The 13,390-nt window shown below is 46.5% G+C and overlaps 1 protein-coding gene across 1 annotated transcript in view; it reads left to right on the forward strand.

Moving 5' to 3' along the window:
* LOC137413551 (alpha-1A adrenergic receptor) overlaps positions 1–11,625 on the forward strand; it is a 58,763-nt gene extending 47,138 nt beyond the window's left edge. The window contains exon 2 of the mRNA XM_068098979.2: positions 10,661–11,625. Coding sequence (XP_067955080.2) covers positions 10,661–11,058 — 398 coding nt within the window. The 3' untranslated portion in view covers positions 11,059–11,625. The remainder of the gene's footprint in view (positions 1–10,660) is intronic.
* Positions 11,626–13,390: the final 1,765 nt, after the last annotated feature.

Consider the following 13,390-nt stretch of genomic DNA (forward strand, 5'->3'; position numbering starts at 1 on the left):
GACGCCATCGTATTGGCGTCTGCTGGGCGAAGGCGAAGCAATCCGTCCGCTGATTGGACAGGCGAAGGCGACAGCAAGCCGTCCACTGAGTGGACAATCCCAGAGTGGTGCTATGTCGATTCCTATTACGAATCCATTCATTTTTCAAAAGTATATCGTAGCGTTGTCATTTAAGTAGATTGCAATAAATACGTTGTTCATATACGCACTCTTCATTCTCATCTTTCTTCCTAACTTTTACTCGGACAAGCAAATCCCCTATGCCATCCATAATGGTACACTCTATCCATACACCACATCCTCCCTTCCGTGGATGTTCCACGGGTTTCGGCTAGTAATAAATAATAATATTAAATATTAAATAATTGATTAATTAAATATAATTAAATAAATTAATATTAAATAATATTAATATTGTTGCGGTTTTTAGAACCCTCCACTTTGTAAATATTTGTAATAATCCCTTATAAATAATCCCCTGTAAACATTCCCACTTTTGTGTAAAGGTCAAAGGTCGCACCCTAGTTAGGTCATATTGCAACACGTAGAACACAATAGAAACTTCTTTAGTTATTTCATTAGTATGTGTTTCAGGTAAGGATCTGTTCCCAATAGTTTGACTCTGCATTGCATTAATCAAATAACCTAGGCCCCTTCTCAAATTCACATCCTATTCATTTTGCGGCTTTGCCCTCTCCAAATTGTATTACGCGCCTCTGCCAGCCGCAGCCGCCTCAGTGTTCGCTGCCTTTTGGTTGTTCGCTGCCAGCCGCCATAAGCCACGCAGCCGAGTTGGAGAAGAAGGGGGCGGAGCGCCAGGAACGAAGGCGTGGCCCCTCAACACACCATCAAAGGGCGGACCGGTGAGCGCTCGCGACCAATCAGGGCCGAGGCAAGCTCAACGATGGGCATATCCAAAAGGCAAGCGGCTTAATACGCGAGTGGCCAATATAAGCGGCCGCGTGGGACTACTTGATGAGATGTGCCCGGGAGAACGACTTCAGCAGATGAGAGATGAGTCATGTGAGAGAGTGGTGAAGGGGTCCTTGCTTGTCGTTTTCATGAACTGTTGGAGGCGCGCAACTGGTTGAAGGCGAAGGAGTCAATCTATTACGTATGCAGCATCCCAGTCTCACCCCCCCCCCCCCCCCCCCCCGCGATATAATTGTCCGGTCGCGTTCAACGACACGCGGAGCTGTTTGCCCGGTTTCGCATCGAACCCGGAGCGTGGACCGGAGCGCGATGTCGGAGCCGGGCCTCGACGCCTACCAGCTGCCTGGACCCTTCTCTTCCTTCCCTTCACCACCACCTTTTCGTGTTTGTGTGTTTGTTCAGTCCTGGGAGTGTTATATAAGAATGTATAAGGTTGCCTTATGTCCTTTTATTTCCTCTTCTTGTATATTCTTGCCCTTTCGTTTCCTCTTTCATTGTTGTTAATAAATTCCTGTGTTCTTTCTTTACTCTGGTTTCTCTCATCCGATCGCTTTCGTCCTGTCCCCAATTGATATGCGTGGCACGATTCGGCCGACCGTTGTAATCGGGTTTAGTCTTTTGTTAACGGCTCGGATTTCGGACTGCTAACCGCTCGGCAAACTCCATCTTGTCCGGGTCCGAGCAGGGAATTATATCCCTGCTCTGCGGAGGGATTGGCAAGGTATCTGGGAACCCATTGACCAATCACCCTGGCCAATCTCACCCCGCAAAGGAGGGTGTAATTTCCAGGAATGGAGGATCGGCCAGTGTAAAAGACAAGGGGATTAACCGCCCCCCCCCCCTTGGTAAGGGGAGTGCTGACCCCCGGTTACGCAACAATAGGTGTCTGGGAGTGGGATTGGACCCAAACCAAAAATTTTAATCCATCTAAAAAATTTGGTCAAAAATTAGGAGCGGCCAAAATTATTTTTAACATCCAACTTGAGTCGTGCCATGGATAGTCAAGGCGGTCGGATGCGGGTGGGGGAGAATGAGGAGGTAAATGAGGAGGTAGAATCGACCCAGGACTCCAGGGAAGAGGTGGGAGAAATGGAGGAGGAGGATAACGAAAGTGTGGTAGAGGGGGTTGCAGGCGCGCAAAATGGCGGCACCTCGCACGTGGCCACGGCAGCACAAAATGGCGGCGCCTTACACGTGGCAACGAGGGCCGCGCCCGCTGCACAAATCGGGGGGATGAATGTGCAGTGCAGGACCTCATGGCGCAGATTCATGCAGCCATACAAATGGGGAATATGGGATTGAGAAATGAATTGAGGAATGATATGGGAAGCCAAATTGGGGAATTGAGGAATGATATGGGAATTTTAGCTTTTTTAGCTCTTTCACGAGCCTCGATTCAGTATACAAAGAAAGAAAGAAAAAAAAAGCCAAATTGGGGGACTAAAAGTCAAATTTGGGGGATTAGGAAACCAAATCGGGGGATTGAGAGACGGGTTGAGTAATTTGGAAGATAGAATGTGGGAGCGATTAGACAGTAAATTTGGGGGGCTAGAAGGCAAATTGGGAGGATTGGGGGGCGAATTGGAGGACGTGAATGGCCAAGCCAAATAAATTAATGAGGGGTTGGCGAGGGACAAAGCCACGTATGAGGCAAACGAATTGGAGAGGGGGGTTAACCGCAGGTCGAGCGGGAAAGGCACATGGGTATGCGATGAGGTAACGTGACTCGAGGAGCGCAGGTTGAGTGAGCCAGAGCAAGGCGCAGACATGTGGACCGGGGTAGAAATCGCGACCCGAGGTGTGGGGAAGCCGGCGACCGCCAAGGTAGAAAAGGAAATTTTATTTGAACCAGCGGTCGTCGAGGGAAAGGGAAATGAATTAATTATAATGGAAAAAGAAATTAAAATCGAAATAACCGAGCCAATAGTGGAAATCGGAAAGACGCCGGACTTAGAAGGGCACTCGCGGGTGAAGGAATGGAATATGTGCAAAGTCCGTGCTAGCATCATGATGCCGTGCTTAACCCCAATAAAGTTTGCAGGTGCATGTGGAGAGAAGAATCCCGAAGGTGAGCCGGGTGATATATGGTGCTAAGAGGTTTTGCGGGAAGGTGTATAGCGCAAAAAGAATTTTCGCGCGCTTGGGATCGAGACGGCACCCGGACGCCTGTGGAAGGTCCCTTCTGAGTGGTGTGAGTGGAAATGGCATGCGTGCGAATGGCGCCGGGGCGCGAGTGTAATACCGAGTGCGAGGGCGAATGCATGTCGGAGTGTATGTGTGATGAGAGTGACACGGAGAGTGAGTTGATTGTGGCGAGTGAGATAGAATGCACACCTGGGTTGGTTGTGGAGCGTGTGATTGGGTGTGCGATAGGGAATTGCACACCCATGGGTAGGTGTGTGCTGAGTGGGTGGATGCAGAGGTGCACACCCGGGAGCTTTACGGAGTACGTAACGGAGGCGAGGTGTGTAACAGAGGAGTGTGTAATGAAGGAGTGTGCGAACAGCGAGTGGTGTGTAACAGAGAGTGCGGTGGTGGGATTGAAGGCATATGTGGAATGCATGAGAGGCGCTGAGACGCCTGGATGTGTGAATAAGAAAAAGAACGCGTGGTGTGAGCATGTGAGTAGGGCATCGACATTGACCGGGACAGCGTTTAGGCTGACAGGTAGCCGATGCGAGCTCTCGGTGCGTGGTGTTCGTTGTGTGCTGCGGGGACCGGCAGGGATCGGTGTCGCATCGCTCCTACTCGGGGCGCCGTGCACGATTCGGGCCGGGCCCCGCCCTGCACTGTCGAAGCCGCGCTTTGCCAGGCAAAGTGACTGGCCCGGTTCGAGAGGAGGTAGGAGGGGTCGGAGCAGCGCCCCCTTGCTGTGGCGACGTTGCGGCTGGGCAAGGCCGGGCCATCGCTCATGGGAGCGCAAGGCGTTGTGCCGGGATGGTGCCTGGTGCCTTGGCCCAACCAAACCTCCTCCCCTGAACCGAATGCCGGACGGACTCAACCTACAGTAGACCAAACCACCTGTATGCATTGCTTGGCTTTGCGAAGCCGAGCTGTAAAGAATGCATGGACGGACCGAGAGGCTCAGAGTAGTGGACGATTGATGGTAGCAGTGATAGTGATGGTGAATAGTCGGTTTACCATTCGCCTCACGTTGTTGGGGCACATGAGCAGTAGTTTTATGGGGTATGGCTGTGTAAACTAGCCCGGGAGGGTTAGGTTATAATGTATAGGGAATTAGAAATGACAATAGGTAACTTTAGATTTAAGTAGCGACATGATGCCTGTAGTGGGGACGCAGAATAGCTTAGTTTGGATGATAACGATGAGGGAGTGCTTAGTTTAAGGGAAGACGGGGAGGACGAGTTTCAGAAGGGAGTAGTCAGCTTAGATGATGCTATGTGTTTGGAGTGAGAGTGATGAAATGAGAAATTGAACGCGAGTATTTGTGGTGAGCATGATGATTGGCATGATATTGAGTGAATGGTCCTGGAGGAAAGGAGGGTGCAAGTGCCACCAGGTGTGTGGGCAACAGGTGTGCAAGTGAAGTACAGGTGAATGAAGAATGGTTATATGGAATGATTGGTATGGAACAAATGGAGTATGGAATGGAAGGTGTGGAGTGAGTGGAGTGTGGAATACGTGGAGTGGAGTGGTTGGTGCGAAGGGAGTGGATGGGGAAGGATGGACCCTTCACGAATACCCGGGCAGGGTAGATTAAAAGTAGGTAGAGGGAGTAGGTAAATTTTGGTTGGATATTTGCATCTGTGGTGCGAGTAGTTGCACAGAAGTGTTGTGTTGGGTGCATTAGTAGAGTAAATTGGCTGGGCGTGTGGCCTGTCAGTACATATGGTTAAATGGGCACTCCGCCACTGTTAGTCTGTCGGCCAGGTGAGGCCACAGGTAGGCTCTGGGAGCCAGTTAGAGTTCAATGGGGCCCGAGGATCCAAGGACGGACCCGGGTAGCCCGACGCCAGAGAGGGCGGTAGTGGGGTAAGGGTGCCAGAGGGCCTTCCCCAGATAGGTTAGGGTAAGGAGCAGGTAAGCTCGGGAGGCAACCACAGTGGCGGAGGTGTGCAGGTGAGCGGACCTGCTGGGAGCGCCACATGACCCAGCCCTGAAATTGTGCGAGGGCACAGGGAGTAGAATCGGGGGAGTGAGACCCCAAATTGGTGAGCACCACAGTTTGGTCAATGGGAATTGGTTTTTAGAACCACATAGTGTAAAATGGGCAATGGTTTGGCAGGGAAAGACCCCGGGTAGAGTAAAGTGTGTTAAAGTCATTTAGAAGGTAGTTAGGATTGAAAGTCTCTTCGCACCATCCGCATCCACTCACCAGGGTGACAGGACTCCACACCACCAGTTTGTGGAAATGTCTGGTATGTAAGACGCATTATGACGTGGGGGTGACATTGTACTTATGTTCCATCTCTTCCTCCTCAGGAGGGATTGATGATAAATTGATTAATGGCAAATTTTGGTTAGAGGGATTGTTGACGAATTTGGTATTAGGGGAGATATGGGGAAGACAGGACGTAGCAACGGATTTGTAAATTGTGTAAATACGGGGTAGGGGCAAGGGTAGATTAGGTGACAGGGGGGGAACGTACGGTAGGGACGAGCTTTCTCGGCTCGCTCTCCTGCGCACCTCACCTCTGCATGCCTTGTGTTGATGTGTACTCTTGCGCCCTTGCACCCCGCTAACCCTGCTTTGTCTTCCTTCCCCACTCATGGACCGTGGTCTTTGTGTGCCGAGGGGAAAGTGTGCAGGTGTCGCAGTTGTGTGCCGGCGCCCTCGCTGCTGCCTGCCTGGACCGTTACCCCACTTATGGACCACACGTCTTGCGGCCTAGCACCATATGGACCACAGGTCTATGGCCGAGCACCACACCCATGGACCCCACGTTTTGGGGCCTGGCACCTCTGCTGGGGACCGGCCATTGTGGCCAGCGAGATCTTGCTTGCGGACCACGGTTGAGATGGCACCTAAGCCATGCAGGTGGACCACCCTTAGTTGGCCCCTGCTGGCCATACTTAAAAAAGTGGACGCGTGTTGTGCCGTTTTTAGTACCAAATAGGCAGCAAGCAAGAAGTCATCAGGAACATCGGCCTAGCAGCCAAGAACGTCGGCCCAGCTGAGAAGACGTCGCAAGGCATCGTTATTATTTGAAATGTATGACTGTGCACTGGATGGTGCTTTGTGGTGCTTTTGGTGCTTTTTGCATATTGGTGCTTATTGGTGCTGGTGGTATCGGTGCAGTGCAGTTCATGCCTTTCCTATTATCAAAACATCTTCTTTTTGTTTCCCAAAAGACAGGTCCTGGGTTCGCGTTGTAAATACCAAGTAGTTCTTGTAAATAATGCTCCCCACCGTCAATGTGTAGTTTGAAAATTAATTCCGTAATTCGGTTATCCTGTGGGCGTGAGTCTGCTAGATAGAATGCAACGCAGCAGGCGGATATACTTTGTTGTTTTAAAAATGTCGCACTCAGGGTGAAGTTAATAGTAGAGGGTTACCACACCTGAGTGTCACACTAAGTTAAAGTTATTTCAGGCCGGGACAGCCCTGGAGGAAATGAGGGTGCTGTGTTGTGGGTTTTAGAACCCTCCACTTTGTAAATTTTTGTAATAATCCCTTAAAAATAATCCCCTGGAAATATTCCCACTTTTGTGTAAAGGTCAAAGGTCGCACCCTAGTTAGGTCATATTGCAACATGTAGAACACCATAGAAACTTCTTTAGTTATATCATTAGTATGTGTTTCAGGTAAGGATCTGTTCCCAATAGTTTGACTCTGCGTTGCATTAATCAAATAACCCAGGCCTCTTCTCAAATTCCCATCCTATTCATTTTGCGGCTTTACCCTCTCCAAATTGTATTACGCGCCTCTGCCAGCCACAGCCGCCTCAGCGTTCGCTGCCTTTTGGTTGTTCGCTGCCAGCCGCCATAAGCCATGCGGCCGAGTTGGAGAAGAAGGGGGAGGAGCGCCAGGAACGAAGGCGTGGCCCCTCAACGCACCATCAAGGAGCGGACCGGTGAGCGCTCGCGACCAATCATGGTCGAGGCAAGCTCACCGATTGGCGTATCCAAAAGGCAAGCAGCATAATACACGAGTGGCCAATATAAGCGGCCGCGTGGGAACACTTGATGAGATGTGCCCGGGAGAACGACTTCAGCAGATGAGAGATGAGTCATGTGAGAGAGTGGTGAAGGGGTCCTTGCTTGTCGTTTTCATGAACTGTTGGAGGCGCGCAACTGGTTGAAGGCGAAGGAGTCAATCTATTACGTATGCAGCATCCCAGTCTCACCCCCCCCCCCCCCCCCCCCCGCGATATAATTGTCCGGTCGCGTTCAACGACACGCGGAGCTGTTTGCCGGGTTTCACCTCGAACCCGGAGCGTGGACCGGAGCACGAGGTCGGAGCCAGGCCTCGACGCCTACCAGCTGCCTGGACCCTTCTCTTCCTTCCCACCACCACCACCTTTTCGTGTAAATGTGTTTGTTCTGTCCTGGGAGTGTTATATAAGACTGTATAAGGTTGCCCTATGTCCTTTTATTTTGTCTTCTTGTATATTCTTGCCCTTTCGTTTCCTCTTTTATTAATGTTAATAAATTCCTGTGTTCTTTCTTTACTCTGGTTTCTCTCATCCGATCGCTTTCGTCCTGTCCCCAATTGATATGTGTGGCATGATTCGGCCGACCGTTGTAATCAGGTTTACTCTTTTGTTAACGGCTCGGATTTCGGACTGCTAACCGCTCGGCAAACTCCATGTTGTCCGGGTCCGAGCAGGGAATTATATCCCTGCTTTGCGGAGGGATTGGCAAGGTATCTGGGAACCCATTGACCAATCACCCTGGCCAATCTCACCCTGCAAAGGAGCGTGTAATTTCCAGGAACGGAGGATCGGCCAGTGTAAAAGACAAGGGGATTAACCCCCCCTTGGTAAGGGGAGCGCCGACCCCCGGTTCCGCAACAATATTGATATCAAATATTAATTAAATATTCTGTAAAAATTTAAAGAATAGGAAAATAGGACTGCGTTTACTTTTTCATGGCTGATAATATAACATGGATCTGCAAAATAAATTGGTATGTGAATACTTGTGTACCATATTTGTGGTCAAGTGTTGGTTTTTTTTTTCGTTTTTTTTTTCGTTCCACATGGCACAATATTCTTACTGAAGCCTGGTGTTGGCGTGGTGTTGAAGCCAGGTGTCTTCAGCCTGGTGTTGGCTTAGCGGTTAGTGTTCCAGCTTGGGATCCTAGGATCCTGGGTTTGAATCCTGGTTGATCACTGAATTAACCCCAGGGGGGTTGACTCATGACCTCAGCCTGTCATCCTTCCGAGGTCGGCAAATTGAGTACGAGTTCACTGGTAATTCCCTGTGTGTCACAAGAAGCGACAAACAAGGTTGGCGGCAGGAAGGGCATCCGGCCATAAAGCATTGCTTCAAAAAAAGGGGACCACGGTGCCTCCCAAAAAAGGCCAACCCCCGCTCTGTGGGGAAAATGGCCTCTAAAGGCGGTTCTTTTTTTTTTTTTCATTTATCAAAGAATCAGAAGAGTACAGTGAAAACAAACTTCTGAGTTATACTTCTGGGCAGAGAAACATGATGGTCATAGTGGATATTTTTGTTATTCTCCTCCAATACATGTCAGGATATTGCCAAATTATGATAAATTATAATTACAGAATATAAAATAGCAACATGTGTACAGGACGGCATCTTTCCTCACAGCAACTTGCTGTCTAAAGTCAATTTGAATCGAATGTTTTGTTGAAATTTCGATTAAATTATTTTATAAAATATAGCAGGCATTGTCTTTTGAGAAAGACAATGAACGGACGCAGATTTTCTGGGGGAACCAATATGGCGACGAATCTACTTCCGGTGACTTCACAGCGAATGGACCGATTAGCGTTTATTTGGCGTTGAGCCTCCAATCCAGTTAGTATCGAGATCAGTGGTGCCATCCCTCGCATGGAAATTAAACTGGGCAACCCATCTGTTGCAGGTGTCCTTCAAAAAGAGTAGGTAGGGCTATCGCCAGCACCTGCCTTGACTTCCTGTGTCCGATGGGCGACCAGGACAGGATTGTAACCCGAGTAAAGAAGCTACGTACCCATCTGTTGTGGGTGTTAGTGGCCATGTAACCAGAGTAAAGAAGCTACTTACCCATCTGTTGTGGGTGTTAGTGGCCATGTAACCAGAGTAAAGAAGCTACTTACCCATCTGTTGTGGGTGTTAGTGTCCATGTAACCCAAGTAAAGAAGCCACATACCCATCTGTTGTGGGTGTTAGTGGCCATGTAACTAGAATAAAGAAGCTACTTACCCATCTGTTGCGGGTGTTAGTGTACATGTAACCCGAGTAAAGAAGCGACTTACCCATCTGATGTGGGTGTTAGTGGGCATGTAACACTCGTAAATAAGCTGCTTACCCATCTGTTGTGGGTGTTAGTGTCCATGTAACCCGAGCAAAGAAGCTACTTACCCATCTGTTGTGGGTGTTAGTGTCAATGTAACCAGAGTAAAGAAGCTACTTACCTATCTGTTGTGGGTGTTAGTGGCCATGTAACCAGAGTAAAGAAGCTACGTACCCATCTGTTGTGGGTGTTAGTATCCATGTAACCCGAGTAAAGAAACGACTTACCCATCTGTTGTGGGTGTTAGTGGGCATGTAACACTCGTAAAGAAGCTACTAACCCATCTGTTGTGGGTGTTATTGGGTATGTAACCCGAGTAAAAAAGCTACTTACCCATCTGTTATGGGTGTTAGTGGGCCTGTAACCCTAGTAAAGAAGCTACTTACCCATCTGCTGTGGGTGTTAATGGCCATGTAACCTGAGTAAAGAAGCTACTTACCCATCTGCTGTTGGTGTTAGTGTCCATGTAACCCGAGCAAAGAAGCTACTTACCCATCTGTTGCAGGTGTTAATGGGCATGTAACCCTCGTAAAGAAGCTACTTACCCATCTGTTGTGGGTGTTATTGGGTATGTAACCCTAGTAAAAAGCTACTCACCCATCTGCTGTGGGTGTTAGTGTCCATGTAACCCGAGTAAAGAAGCTACTTACCCATCTGTTGCGGATGTTAATGGGCATGTAACCCTCGTAAAGAAGCTACTTACCCATCTGTTGTGGGTGTTATTGGGTATGTAACCCTAGTAAAAAGCTACTCACCCATCTGTTGCGGGTGTTAATGGGCATGTAACCCTCGTAAAGAAGCTACTCACCCATCTGTTGTGGGTGTTATTGGGTATGTAACCCGAGTAAAAAGCGACTCACCCATCTGTTGTGGGTGTTAGTGGGAATGTAACCCTAGTAAAGAAGCTACTTACCCATCTGTTGTGGGTGTTAGTGTCCATGTAAACCTAGTAAAGAAGCTACTTACCCATCTGTTGTGGGTGTTCGTGTCCATGTAACCCTCGTGAAGAAGCTACTTACCCATCTGTTGTTGGTGTTAGTGGCCATGTAACCCGAGTAAAGAAGCTACTTACCCATCTGTTGTTGGTGTTAGTGGCCATGTAACCCGAGTAAAGAAGCTACTTACCCATCTGTTGTTGGTGTTAGTGGCCATGTAACCCGAGTAAAGAAACTGTTTCAGCAGAACCGACAATCTGTATTCGTATAGAACATTTTCCATGCTCTGTGGTGTTTGTGCATTTCTTGTTTCTGATTCGATGCTGCCCTGACTGTCGTCATGTGTCCCAAAACCTTCCCTCAGGTGCCTTCTTCCCCAATGCACATGCCCCAGAAGTTCTGTTCAAGGTTGTCTTCTGGTTGGGATACTTCAACAGCTGCATCAACCCAATCATATACCCGTGCATAAGTCAGGAGTTCAAGCGGGCGTTTTTGCAGGTCATTCGGTGTCGCACCCAACCAAGGAAACGACGTCCATGGACCCGGCCTTACGTTTCCTCCATTTTTCGATGTTCCCAATCCGATGGGAATACTGCGGTGGGCGCAGCAGATGTGCAGACGTTGTGCCGTTCCACCGACGAGGGAGCGAAGGCAAGTCGCAGCAACGGAGACATTTTTCCAAGGACTATGGAGGAGCACAAACTTTTGAACCGTCCCGTCCCTCCACATGCCCCTTCACAAATAACCTCCGGTGAAATATAACCTGGAATAACTGCAGGTTCACTGCAGGTAAAAAGAGACACAAAACTGGGAGGGTGATGCACTTTAACTTCGGTTTGTTGGATTCCTTGTTTATGATGTCTTATTTATTTTTTTACTGCACAGTTGCTTTTCATTACCTGTGTAAACATGGCGGCCCTTCATTTTCAAAATTTGGTGATTGACTGCAAGTCGATGTAACATACTCTTCTGTACATATCTGATGTAGACCTGCATGGTGTACACTGCAAACCTACATTAGGGGGTGAGAGGTCAAAGGTCAAAATTTCCACAATATTTACCAAATTAATGCAATAAATAAATAAGCCAACTTCATAATTCCTTAATTATAAAACGACACCTTCATTTTTGAAGGCTCACACTCCAATTAAAAATACATCATATGTTAAAATTAAGTTGGAATAAAAGTCCTTTCAGATTAACTATCTTTCCATAGAACCTTCTGGAATAAAAGTCCTTTCAGATTAAATATCTTTCCATGGAACCTTCTGGAATAAAAGTCCTTTCAGATTAACTATGTTTCCATAGAACCTTCTGGAATAAAAGTCCTTTCAGATTAACTATGTTTCCATAGAACCTTCTTCAATAAAAGTCCTTTCAGATTAACTATGTTTCCATAGAACCTTCTGGAATAAAAGTCCATTCAGATTAACTATCTTTCCGTGGAACCTTCTGGAATAAAAGTCCTTTCAGATTAACTATATTTCGATGGAACCTTCTGGACTACAGGTGCTTTCAGATTAACTATCTTTCCATGGAACCTTCTGGAATAAATTTCAGATTAACTATCTTTCCATAGAACCTTCTGGAATAAAAGTCCATTCAGATTAACTATCTTTCCATGGAACCTTCTGGAATAAAAGTCCTTTCAGATTAACTATATTTCGATGGAACCTTCTGGACTACAGGTGCTTTCAGATTAACTATCTTTCCATGGAACCTTCTGGAATAAAAGTGCTTTCAGATTAACTATCTTTCCATAGAACCTTCTGGAATAAAAGTCCATTCAGATTAACTATCTTTCCATGGAACATTCTGGAATAAAGGTGCTTTCAGATTAACTATCTTTCCATGGCACCTTCTAGAATAAAGGTGCTTTCAGATTAACTATCTTTCCATAGAACCTTCTGGAATAAAGGTGCTTTCAGATTAACTATCTTTCCATGGAACCTTCTGGAATAAAAGTCCTTTCAGATTAACTATATTTCCATGGAACCTTCTGGAATAAAGGTCCTTTCAGATTAACTATCTTTTCATAGAACCTTCTGGAATAAAAGTCCTTTCAGATTAACTATCTTTCCATAGAACCTTCTGGAATAAAAGTCCTTTCAGATTAACTATCTTTCCATAGAACCTTCTGGAATAAAAGTGCTTTCAGATTAACTATCCTTCCAAAGAACCTTCTGGAATAAAAGTCCTTTCAGATTAACTTTATTTCCATAGAACCTTCTGGAATAAAAGTCCTTTCAGATTAACTATCTGTCCATGGAACCTTCTGGAATAAAAGTCCTTTCAGATTAACTATCTTTCCATAGAACCTTCCAGAAGAAAAGTGCTTGCAGATTAACTATCTTTCCATGGAACCTTCTGGAATAAAAGTCCTTTCAGATTAACTATCTTTTCATAGAACCTTCTGGAATAAAAGTCCTTTCAGATTAAATATCTTTCCATGGAACCTTCTGGAATAAAAGTCCTTTCAGATTAACTATCTTTCCAGAGAACCTTCTGGAATAAAAGTCCTTTCAGATTAACTATCTTTTCATGCAGACTTCTGGAATAAAAGTCCTTTCAGATTAACTATGTTTCCATAGAACCTTCTGGAATAAAAGTCCTTTCAGATTAACTATGTTTCCATAGAACCTTCTTGAATAAAAGTCCTTTCAGATTAACTATGTTTCCATAGAACCTTCCGGAATAAAAGTCCATTCAGATTAACTATCTTTCCATGGAACCTTCTGGAATAAAAGTCCTTTCAGATTAACTATATTTCGATGGAACCTTCTGGACGACAGGTGCTTTCAGATTAACTATCTTTCCATGGAACCTTCTGGAATAAAAGTGCTTTCAGATTAACTATCTTTCCATAGAACCTTCTGGAATAAAAGTCCATTCAGATTAACTATCTTTCCATGGAACATTCTGGAATAAAGGTGCTTTCAGATTAACTATCTTTCCACGGCACCTTCTAGAATAAAGGTGCTTTCAGATTAACTATCTTTCCATAGAACCTTCTGGAATAAAGGTGCTTTCAGATTAACTATCTTTCCATGGAACCTTCTGGAATAAAAGTCCTTTCAGATTAACTATATTTCCA

This window comes from Myxine glutinosa, chromosome 3 (genome assembly GCF_964187855.1).
Source record: "Myxine glutinosa chromosome 3, kmMyxGlut1.1, whole genome shotgun sequence".
Classification (NCBI taxonomy): Eukaryota; Metazoa; Chordata; class Myxini; order Myxiniformes; family Myxinidae; genus Myxine; species Myxine glutinosa.